This window comes from Drosophila biarmipes, chromosome X (assembly GCF_025231255.1).
Source record: "Drosophila biarmipes strain raj3 chromosome X, RU_DBia_V1.1, whole genome shotgun sequence".
NCBI lineage: Eukaryota > Metazoa > Arthropoda > Insecta > Diptera > Drosophilidae > Drosophila > Drosophila biarmipes.
In genome coordinates, this window is record NC_066611.1 from 1,131,167 (window position 1) to 1,143,763 (window position 12,597).

General features: G+C 35.3%; 1 protein-coding gene across 3 annotated transcripts in view; it reads right to left on the reverse strand.

Annotated features, from left to right (window-relative positions):
- Positions 1-12,597, reverse strand: part of LOC108036171 (sodium/potassium/calcium exchanger 3) — a 35,977-nt gene that overhangs the window by 17,562 nt on the left and 5,818 nt on the right. Inside the window, exon 2 of one of the 3 annotated variants that reach the window (XM_050890428.1) lies at positions 11,302-11,830. In XM_050890428.1, coding sequence (XP_050746385.1) covers positions 11,302-11,335 — 34 coding nt within the window. In that variant the 5' untranslated portion in view covers positions 11,336-11,830. Of the gene's footprint in view, positions 1-10,391; positions 10,489-11,301; positions 12,004-12,597 lie in introns of those variants that run through there. The other 2 variants (XM_017112160.3, XM_050890426.1) reach the window with 2 other exon arrangements.

Below are 12,597 nucleotides of genomic sequence, written 5' to 3' on the forward strand. Positions count from 1 at the left end.
CCATCTACCGCTAAAAATTGTTCAATTCGGACTATTCATTAAAAAGATATATGCATATTAAAGCGCTACCAGCCCATGATTTCAATATGTGGTAAGCGACATATTCAAGCGAGTTAGTTTACATTTTTTCTAGATATAAAACTGTGAGCGGCAAATTATTCTGCATGGGCGCTAAATTCGGCGTGGCATGATAATTTTAGTCCAACCGATAGGTATTTACGAAAGTAATTAATTTCGGGTTTTTGCTACCTTTTGGAACTACAGTTTGTGAGCGTAAGAGTGGCGAGGCATATTCGCTTGCTCTGCAAACGAAGCTAAGAAATTTAAAATCTAAAATGTAAAATATATCGACTCGGCTAGTGATTCTGATCAGGATTTTATACATTTTATGGGGTCGGAGACGCTTTCTTATTCTGTTACATACTTTCCCACAAATCCCACGACCCCTTACCTTGCTAAAGATATTTTCTGTATCAGACGCTTTTATATTATTATTATTCATAGACTAATGGGTAAACTGAATAATTTATAGCGCAGTTTACAGTTATTGCCCGTCAATATTACGGGTACGAACTTTCGGTCTTTTCACTGCCTTGTAGTGCTTTTAAGCACTGGATAAACGATCTTGCTCCTCTTTCTCTCCAATGTGAGTGGACATCCCGCGCCCCTACGATGGTTTATTACCAATTTAAAGCTAACATTACCCTAATTGATATTAGATTACTAATATTGGTACTGAGAAGTATTGGAGAGATAATAGGAGTGACGAAACAGAAAAATTCCTTAAATTGTTAATTGGGCTTTTGGGGGCGTTGGAGTGGGCGTGGCAAACTTTTAGGGCAATCGGTAGGTATTGATAAGACAAATACATTTTAGTAACATTTTTTTCTAGCATAAAAACTGTAGACTAAATTTATAATTTCTTTTCGGTATATTCGGCACGCTTTATCAAAATCGTACAGCTAAGCCCCAAGCATATTGAAGAACAGAGTGCCGGATCAAAACTTTTGTTAGCTGTAGGTGCGATCGTCACTAAATTTGTACCGTGTTAAAAGGGGTTTTTGTTCGAAATCATAAGTTTTGGTTTTTAAAATAAACAATAACATTTATTACTTTCTCAAAAATCATAGAATTTTAATTACCCATGTGGAACTGATAAAGACAATTTAAATGATTTTAAGTCCCTATATAAATGGATACACACAAAACAATTTATCGCCGGGCAGTGTTATAGGTTGTGAACTAGTACATGTGTCGATTTTTGTTGAATACAGATTTTAAAACGTGACTTCTTACAATAATGTGTTGCATGGTAAACGTTCAAAAATGTTAATGTGTAAGCACTTTAAAGATAAGCCATTAGGATAATCGTTATTGTCGCTTTTAAGAAATAGAAAAAAAAGTTTAAAAATATCGGCCATAATTTTTAAACAATGGAATTGAGACAAATTATGTTAAGAAAGCTTACAAAGTATTTCAAAATACCTTTCTAACGACATGTAGCAGGTGTTTTCCTGCCAAACTAGCGAGTTTTTCCAAAACTATAATCTTTTAAGCTTGAAAATAAATTTTTTTAATTAATTCTGAATTTCGTATTAAATTTTTTAAAAATCGGACGACTAAATAATATAGCTGCCATAGAAAAGATCTTCGGTGTTGCGCTTGGAAATAACATTTTTTAATTGGTTTTGAATTTCAAATTAAATTTTATTTAAATCGGACGACTATATCATATTTTTTTACTTTTTTATGTCAATATGTTCACATTATTTCCCACCAATTATCCGATTTTGATAAAATTTAATTCGAAATTCAAAACCAAATAAAAAATGTTATTTCCAAGCGTGGGAGGTTATAAGTTAAAAAACACCGAAGATATAATTTTTCAATATTATTTACCACTAATTTTCCGGCTGTTCCTATGGGAGCTTTATGATATAGTCGTTCAATTTTGATAAAATTTAATTCGAAATTCAGAACTAATTTAAAAATGTTATATCCAAAACTAGAAAGGTATATGTTAAAAAACACCAAAAATATATTTTTTAAAATTTTTTTTCCCGATAGTTCCTATGGGAGCAATAAGATATAGTTGTCCGATTCGGCTGGTTCCGACTTATATACTACCTGCAATAGAAAGAAGACGTTTGGGAATGTTTCAGCCCGATAGCTTTAAGACTGAGAGACTAGTTTGCGGACGGACAGACAGACAGCTAGATCAATTCGTCTTGTGACGCTAATCAAGAATATATATACTTTATGGGGTCGGAAACGTCTCCCTCACTGTGATGCAAACTTCTGACTGAAATCATTATACCCTCTGGAAGGGTATAAAAATAGAGGACTGGACAAAGGTTTTTCGCAATATTGATTTAAACGGATCGCATACAACGGCTTTCCATATAAAAACTAAAAGTTTTTTACCTGAACATTTAACTTTTTTTGCGCGTATCTATACTCTTGGAATCTTTTAAATTTGTATAAACAGTTCCTTAAAAGAGAATTGACATCGACAACTTTTGAAAAATATATAAAATATATGATTCATGTTTAAAACAAAAACTTGTGATATCATGCAAAAACACCTCTTAACGGGTTGCAAATCTAGTGACGATAACACTTTCTACCTTTTTACATTCGTTGTGCTGCAATTCAATATGCCTGCTCGACTTTGATGAAGCGTGCCGAACGAGAAACTATTTTGTAAAAGGTGCGATCGTCACTAGATTTTTACTTCGTTACGAGGTTTATTGTTTGCTTTTATAGTCTTTAAACATGTTTTATGCAACAAAATTCTTGACTTCGGAAAAAATACAATTTATTATCTAATTTAAAAAATTTTAAAGTTCACTTTCTTTTAGAAATAATAAATGTCAGGTCATTTTGCAATAAAATATCCTTGTCGTATTTATGAAAAAAAGAAGATCAAGAACGTGAAACATGCTAAATAGGTATCTGCATTGTTGTGACAATTGTTTTAGAGAATGACTTGAAGCTCATCACCATTTGACATACATACACGAAGACATCGGTACAATTCATGTGTGTACTCATATGTAAGTTCATTTCTGACCATAAGTAAGAAAAATCAGTGTGACAATGCGTTTTAATACGTCTTTTGTGTTTCGTTTAAAGAAACATTTTTAGAACGAACCCAGCGCTCAGGCTTTTGTGTGCATATCCCCATTTGTAGTTAGTTGGTCTTACTTGGTGCTGTCCACGTATATTGTAAATGTGGGTTTACCTGCACCTAAGCTTAGATTTCAGGCAGAAATAATTGCAAATAAAATTAATTTTTAATGCATTCACAGTGTTGTAAAATGATTCAAAATACCAAAAAAATATTTCTACGGTGTTGTTGAATGTGGTACTTCAAACACCGTTTACCGCACATGATTAACCATGACTAGGAAAGTGTACATAGGTGGCTTCATTTTGCAAACAAGTCTTTAACGTATGGGAATCTATTTTAAATAGATAATAGATAACTAGTGCCGTGGCTTTGCATCTTTCTCTCACTCCCGCTCACAACACTCTGCATTTCCAAGAAATCGTAATTAAATTTTGGGTTCTTAATTTTCGTTGTCGCATCCACTCTGATATTCTTTTCTTCTTGTATGTAACAGGCAGAAGAAAGCGTCTCTGACCATATAAAGTATATATACATATCCATGGTCGGAATCACTAGCCTAGCTTGTTCTTCCTAGCTTGTTGCTTACACATCTCCAATTTCCTTCTGCTCCCTGAAGCTGATTTACGGGTATCTGATACTCGAGGCAGGCTGTAGCGTTCTTCCTTGTTTTGAAATATTTTTATGATTATTTCTACATTATATAGTTGTCCGATCTGACTCTTTCCGGATTTTAGGAAAATAGCTTGATGGCTGAGAGACTAATTTACGTAGAAACAATTGACTGGCATGGCTAGATCGACTTACCTAGTGATACTGATCTAGAATATATATTATATGGGCACGGAAACATTTTCTTTACGGCGTTGCAAACTTTTGAATACAATCAATATGTCTGTAGGGGTACCATAATTTAAAGCTTAATAAAAACAATGAAATAATAAAAAGTGAACAAACAACAAACGAAAGTCATCAAACAACATCAAAACTAACAAACTCTTAACATAAAAATAAATTGAGTGGAAAAACAAACACAACAAGAAATAAATTAACTTCGGCAAGCCGAAGTTAGTGCAGCGATATTAAATAAACCAAGAAAGGAAGTTAACTTCGGCAAGCCGAAATATAAGCAACTTTAGAAACACCATGTGAAATTTTTGAGGATTGTTGCTGACTTCAGAGATATAAAAAAAAATGATTTCATTCTTATTTTTAGACCATTTTTTTACATCTATATGTCCGATTTTTATTAATTTGAATTCGAAATTCAAAACTAATTAAAAAATGTTATTTCCAAGCGTAGGAGATTTATATATATGTAAAAAAAAACACCGAAGATATAATTTTTATACCCTTGTAGAGGGTATAATGATTTCAGTCAGAAGTTTGCAACGCAGTGAAAGAGACGTTTCCGACCCCATATAGTATATATATTCTTGATCACCGTCACTAGAGGAGTCTAGCACTAATTTTCCGATCGTTCCTATGGCAGCTATATGATATAGTCATCCGATGTTGATAAAATTTAATTCGAAATTTAGAACTTATTTATAAATTTTATTTCCAAGCTTAGAAGGTTATATGTTGAAAAGCACCAAAGACATCATTTTTTTAAAATTTTTTCCCCGATATTTCCTATGGGAGCTATAAGATATAGTTGTCCGATCCGGCTGGTTCCGACTTATATACTACCTGCAATGGAAAGAAGACTTTTGGGAAATTTTCAGCCCGATAGCTTTTAAACTGAGAGACTAGTTTGCGTAGAAACGGACGGACTGACGGACAGACGGACGGACTGACGGACAGACGGACGGACAGACGGGCGGACAGACGGACATGGCTAGATCGACTCGTCTTGTGACGCTGATCAAGAAAATATATATTTTATGGGGTCGGAAACGTCTCCTTCACTGCGTTGCAAACTTCTGACTGAAATCATTATACGCTCTGCAAGGGTATAAAAAAACGAGAAAGGATGTTAACTTCGGCAAACCGAAGTTTGTATACCCTTGCAGTTATAAGAAATAATCAACTTTAGTAACACCATGTGAAATTTTTAAGGGTTGGTGCTGGCTTCAGTGATATTAAAAAAAAATTATTTTATTCTTTTTTCCTATGACAGCTATATGATATAATCCTCCGATTTTGATAAAATTTAATTCGAAATTCAGAACTTTTTTAAAAATGTTACTCCCAAACTTAGAAGGTTATATGTGAAAAACACCAAAGATATAATTTTTTATATTATTTTACCACTAATTTTCCGATCGTTCCTATGGCAGCTATTTGATATAGTCGTACGATTTTGATAAAATTTAATTCGAAATTCTATACCAATTTAAAAATTTTATTTCCAAGCGCAGGAGGTTATATGTTAAGAAACACCAAAGATACATTATTTTATCACTAATTTTCCGATCGTTCCTATGGCAGCTTTATGATATAGTCGTCCGATTTTGAAAAAAATTTATACGAAATTCAGAACTTATTAAAAAATGTTATTTCCAAGCTTAGAAGGTTATATGTTTAAAAACACCTAAGATAGTTCCTATGGGAGATATATATAAGATATAGTTGTCCGATCCGGTTGGTTCCGACTTATATACTACCTGCAATAGAAAGAAGACTTTTAAAAAAGTTTTAGTCCGATAGCTTTAAAACTGAGAGACTAGTTTGCGTAGAAACGGACGGACAGACGGACTGACGGATGGACAGACGGGCATGGATAGATTGACTCGTCTAGTGACGCTGATCAAGAATATATATACTTTATGGGGTCGAAAACTTAAATTAAACATTATCTTTATATTTCAGTAAATATTTTTTAGTTTTACAAAAATCATAAAGCTTTGTATATACAATGCTCCAATGGCAACGGGCGCAAGGGTAAAAACATCTGTTTTCAAAGTTGTCTTTCTATCCTAACTTTTTAATATTTTTGTTTTGATAAACATTTTTATTTAACTTTAAAGGACTTCTTAACAGAAATATATATTGTTACTATGTTATTTATATAAATCAATAAATCTTCACCAGCACAAATCAATGGAACAACTTAAAAAGGAGCAGGGTGCCACGCCCTCATATGATAGGAACAAAATTTTAACTGAAATGTGTTTGTCTCATAAATACCTATCTGACTGACCTACAAAAAATGTGCCACGTCCACTCACAGCTCACAAACGGCTTAAACGCTTAAATCTGTCTGCCTTCACCTAAATAGCCGGTAGGTGGCGCGGTAAATATCGTTTTTCTGCTTATAAATCTCCATTTCCCTTTAGCTTGCTTAAGCTGAGTAACGGGTATCTGATAGTCGAGACACTCGATTACAGCGCTCTTCCTTTTTTTTCAAAAGTGGTAGAAGTAATGTTTTTTGAATCGATCTGTTTAACATCGTCTAGAATTTTCAGGACTTCAAAATAACGTTTGGGACAAACTGGCAATCAAAATAAAATTTTTATTTTGAGAAGCAACCCCAAAATCTTGTTTTGGGTATTAACGGAACAGAGCATCCGATTTTGACAGTTGAGGTGGCATTCGACGCGTATTAAGTATTAAGTGAGAATAGATTAAGGCTAACTAATTAATTATTAATTAATTATCATGAATTATTATTATTATCATTCATATTTTTATAATTTGTAATTTAGAATTAATTTTTAAGTTTTTATTTCAGTTCCAATTTAAAACTAGAAGTGTGTTACATTATAGTTAACGTGTTTTGAGAAAAGGAATAAAAAACAAGGTGACAAATGAGCAATCATAAAATACCAACAAGAAATATTGAAAGAAAGAAAAAGTTGGCAATGATTTTAAAAACATCCTTTCCTTAGTGAGGACAATATCGGCAAAAAATGTCGCAAAATAATAAGCGTTTTTCAGTATACGAGCTTAATTTTCGTGTTTTTTTGCTTGGTCGTATGTAAAATCTTTTTTTTTTAGCATGAATAAAATTAGAATATTGGCATAAATGTGTTTTTTTTTACAAGTAAACTTATAAATGACTTACTTGTGTCTATTTATCTAACAAACTCTGCTATTCAATATCCTTTGTTTATCTGTACGATTTGGTTAAAGCGTTACGCATGTAAAAAATTAGGAAAATGTCTTTTTTAGTAGATCGTATATGAAACTTTTTGTTTGCTGCAATAATCAAAAACTTTTTGGGACAAACTGACAAACAAAATAAAATTTTCATTTTGAGAAGTCCCCATAAAACTTTGTTTTGCGTTTTGCATCCACTTTCAACAATAAAGATGTCGAATGTGCACATGTGCACTTATTATGCTTAATTTTCTTAACATTAAATGTTTTAATGTTTAATAATGATAGTAATAGACATTATTTATTTAAATATCTATTTAAAGTGTATTCGAATTTGTTAGTTAAAATTTCAATTTAATATGTTTTTGTCCGCGGTGGGAATGCGGTAAATATGACTTTAACTTATATGCTTGCACAATTGGTAAGGCGTCTGCCGCTGATGTAAAAGGACCCGCTAAAGCGGGCCAGAGAAAGTCAAAAGTTTTTAAGGAAATATATTAAATATTCCCTTAGCAGCTTTTATGTTCGAACAAGTTTTAAATTAAATGTATGGCTCTTATTTTTGTAACGCCCAATCTGACGCCTGCAATTTAAGCATAACCGTTCATGCTAGAAAAAAATTGTAAACTGAAATGTATTACTCATACCAAAAAAAAATTTGTCACGGCCATTCTACCACCTATAAATGTCCAAAACGCTAAAAACTTTTCGACGCCCACATTACATTTCAATATCGCTTTGTTGGTGCTATATCTGTTTTTATACCCTTGCAGAGGGTCTCTCAGTGTTAAAGCTATCGGGCTGAAACTTTCTTAAAAGTCTTCTTTCAATTGCAGGTAGTGTATAAGTCGGAACCAGCTCCCATAGGAACTATCGGGGAAAAATTGAAAAGAAAAGTATATCTTTGTTGTTTTTTAACATGTAACCTCCTTCGCTTGGAAATAACATTTTTTAATTGGTTTTGAATTTCGAATTAAATTTTATCAAAATAAGAACGATCGGAAAATTAGTCGGACAACATGAAAAAAAATTATATCTTTGGTGTTTTATAACATATAAACATCTAACCTTGAAGATAACATTTTTTAATTAGTTCTGAATTTCGAATTAAATTTTATCAAAATCGGACAACTATATCATATAGCTGTCGTAGAAACGATCTGAAAATTGGTGGGAAAATAATATTAAACAAATTATAGCTTTGGGGCTTTTTGAAGTATTATCTTAAATTATTGGGAATAAAATCGGACTACTCTAACATGTAGATGTCAAAAAAATGGTCTAAAAAAAAATAAAATAATTTTCTTAATATCACTGAAGTCAGCAACTAATTTTCATGCTAAGAGAAGTGGGTTGCTTTTTTTATCTCTTAATATCTTCCAAACTTTAATTTTTATGACAAAAAGTATTATTAATCAAAACTTGAGTAATCTCAAGGGCTATAAGATATAAGATATAAGATATATTATATATAATAATTTAAAGAACTTTTTATCATAACTCTAGTTTTATTAGATTTAGATTAAGATATCACTACAGAAAGAGTATTTTGCAAATGAATTTATCTTTTCGGAGACATATTTCACGTCTTCGCAGCATTAGTTGTTTAGGAATTATTAGCATCTAAATCTAGGTTTTTTAAAAATCGTAAAACAAAGGTGTTCTATCTCGAGCTACTTTATACACCCATAAAGTTCCAAAAAACTCGAAAACTAAGATACGATGCATACAAACCCACAAACAAAGGGACAAAAGAAGAAATTTTGTTTTTGAAATTAATTTTGAACGGGGCATCAGATTTCAAAAATTGGGGCGTATTCTTCGTTAGAATAAAACAAAGTTTAAAACCCCATCGTATCCAGCAGATCAAATTTTATAAATTTTTACTTTCACCGCTTTTCTTCAAAACAAATTAATATTTCCAAAGTCTTAGTATGCAAACTTATTTGTCTTTGCGATACCTTTCAATTGGTGTATCACTCGTTACGATCGGACCATCATAGCAGATTTTCAATTCTGCGGTTATATATGTATAGTAGTTGTCTTCGCACGCTCTCTTGCTATATGATATAGTCGTCCGATTTTGTTATTTCCAAGCATAGGGGTTATAAGTTAAAAAACACCAAATATATCATTTTTATAAAATTGTTTGCTCCGATCACTCCTATCTTATTGCTCAGATATAGTTGTCCGATCCGGTTGGTTCCGACTTATACACTACCTGCAATAGAAAGAAGACTTTTGGGAAACTTTCAGCCCGATAGCTTTAAAACTGAGAGACTAGTTTGCGTGGAAACGAACGGACAGACGGAACAACAAACCAGGAATATATATACTTTATGGGGTGGGAACGTCTTGCAAACTTCTGACTGAATTCATTATACCCTCTGCAAGGGTATACAAAATTAAAATATTTAATTTGTATTACTATTATGAGTAACATTTTTTATACCCCATTTTTAGGGCATATATGGCCTAAAAATACTGCTCAGTTAGTTTTTATTGAAATGGTACCCTAAATTAATAACAATACAATTATTATTTGGTTGTGCTCAACATCAATATATATCAAAAATGTGTACCTTAAAAGGAATTTAGCTGTCAAACCATTTTGGTAAAATGCACTCGTTTTAACGCCCACATTATCCTATAACATTGAGCTGTTCGTGACTCTAAATTTTTTAAAATTTTATGTCACGTGGAGCCCAAAATGTTTTTCTTCTTTTTGCTGGGTGTCCGAAGGTTATTGCTCTTTCTCCAAAACCACTTACAAGTTACAATTTCAGCCTTGGTACACAATCCTTTCAATTCGTGCGATACCTTTCGATTAGTGTATCGATCACGGCAGAATCTCATTTCCCTATGCATGTGTTGTATTCACATTCCTACACTCGTATTGTGCGCTTCGCCACTACGTGTGCCTCCGTCCACGAGGGTAATACTTCCTACAACTATGTATTTTTCAAGACCTTCAATCACCGGAAATGGTTGACTTTTTTCATAATCACCCAATGAAGAAGAGATTCTGCAAGTCCCAAGAATAGTAATAAAGTTTGCTGCCTTGGTTATGTTAGGTTACCCGGATTCTAGAAAAACCTATAATTTTGGAATCGAACACATTTTAAAATTAGCCAACATCGGCAGGTATTATACTATTTGTGTTGCTACTTCCTACGACTTACCCAATGTTTGTTAAGTCGGACAACCATTTTGTTACCTGGGTCACGGATGCCCTGGACTATAGCATTCCGGATTACCGGCCGGGGGATATTGCGCATACGCCTCATGGTGCACGCGAGCTTTCAGCTGCATTCAACACTGCGCATGCTCCCCTAGCATGCCACTTAGAGGAGGGATATCAAACATACATAAACCGAAACTAACTCGCCAATAAACACGCCTGAAACGTGCCGAAGGAGAGCTCTGAAAAAGCGAAAGAGGGAAAACCAGCAAGCGAGACACAGTAGTTGTCACTGCGAATAGTAAATGTCATTAAGAATCACTTAATGAGCCAATTTAGACAATTGATCCATATGCCTTAGTTACGCGCACACACTCAGGAACACACACATGTAATCGCGGGGTCATAAAAACCGCACGTACATGTGTAAGCCAAAGCGGGCACTTGTGTGCATACATACACCATACACCACACACGAGTGTGGGTGAGATCGTGCAGAAGAACCGTTTTCGTCGGCTTAGCCCTGTGCAAGTATGGGACCCATGACGTTATTATTCGCACACACACACGCGTAGTTGCACTGCGTTAAACTTATTCCACTTCATCCGAGACTTAATTGATTTATTAAATTTGTTTCTCTCTTTCTTGTCGCCGCCGTACAGCAGTACAGCCGTACAGCCGCACAGCCGTCACACAAAACATAAAAACAACAGAAAAAAATACGCATAGTTGCGACGGATCTCTGCCCTCCTTAACAGGCAGGAGGACACTGGACACTCTGTAGCTCTACCGTGTCCACGGTTCTGGACCTCCGCCCTCCCATCGCCGCGGTCCTCCTGGCCTCGCCCCCACTGGCTGCTGGCGGGAGGACACACCTCTGTGCGGATTGTCCCGGTTTGCTTACTGCTAGCCTAGCCCTTGGCTAGATAGGTTAGTGGTTAAGTACCCGTAGTGCTGCTAAGACCCCAATAGTCTTCCATTGCTGCACGGTGTTGTAGTGGTGATGGACACTCGTAAACTGCGATGCGCCGTCGTATGAAGCGCAATCTCGATCCCCACTTCAATGGTGTTGATTTCTCTTTCTCGTTCCTCCTTGCCGTTATATTTTCGCGCTTCTCTCGCCTCCCGCGCCCTTCTCCACTCTGATTTTTGCTCTTCTCCTATCTCCTATCTCCTTTCCTTTCTTCGCCCAGTCTCTTTCCAGCTGGCCGAGTGAGACGGCGAGAGTTGTCTCAATTTGCGCTAGAGATCCAGATCCACAATGGCCGTAGAATCCCCTGGGAGTGGGAAACGTGGATGGCGGACGGCGAACGGCGAACGGCGGATGACAAAACGGAGGCAATTGAGGAGCGACACACACTGCCAAGCTCGGACACCGCACACACACGTACACGTTACACCTCGGCAAGACGCTGCTGCATCTCGTTCCGCTGGAAAGTCGGGGGATCTGGCGATGTTTGTGTTGCTCAAAGCATCTGTAAGTACCACAGCTTGCGATTGCAGTTTCGATCTTTTAAATTGTCGTTTGCGATGCAAAGGGCTGGTCCACGCGAGGCACGTTAGACTGAGTTCTGAATTGAAATAATCGCTCCTACCTTTGAGGTTAGAGAGCAGCGTTCATTTTGTGAACTAGTTCTTTTTATTTTGCCTAATGAAAGGATAATTTCGGGGGAGGGAATGAGGGGGTAGCTCATGCACCACAACACATGTTGTATTCGTTTTTAAGGAACCCCTCGGGCTGCCGTTTTGCTGTTTTCGGTTCAACTAGGTATCCTAAGAAATGGCATAATAATTTCTATTGCAGTCGAGACAATTTGTACTGCACCTTCTAGCTCCTTTGCACAAGAAGCCGATTGAATATGGCCGGGTTTTATAAAAACCTAACAATTTTATTTTAAAGTGAAGGCATCAGACAACAGTCCCTGGTGGCCAGGAACTTTAACCGGCTAAAAATGGCACTTTTATGCATTTCTTTAGTATAAAGCTTTTAGAACACTCACACAAAATGACCGTCAGAACTAAAGGTATAAAATTCTAGCTATAACGAGAGGAAACGCTATGGTCCAGGGTCCCGACCTTTCTATACCCGTAGTCAGCCAACCAATTGAACTTGTTTTACAACGGTCCGATAGAAACCACTTTCCAAATTGACAAATGTAATAATATTTACACTGAACACTTTCTCTTTTTCTGGGCCTTACTTTCTTTTTGCCACTAAACAGTAGGAGCTAAAGCTTTGTGC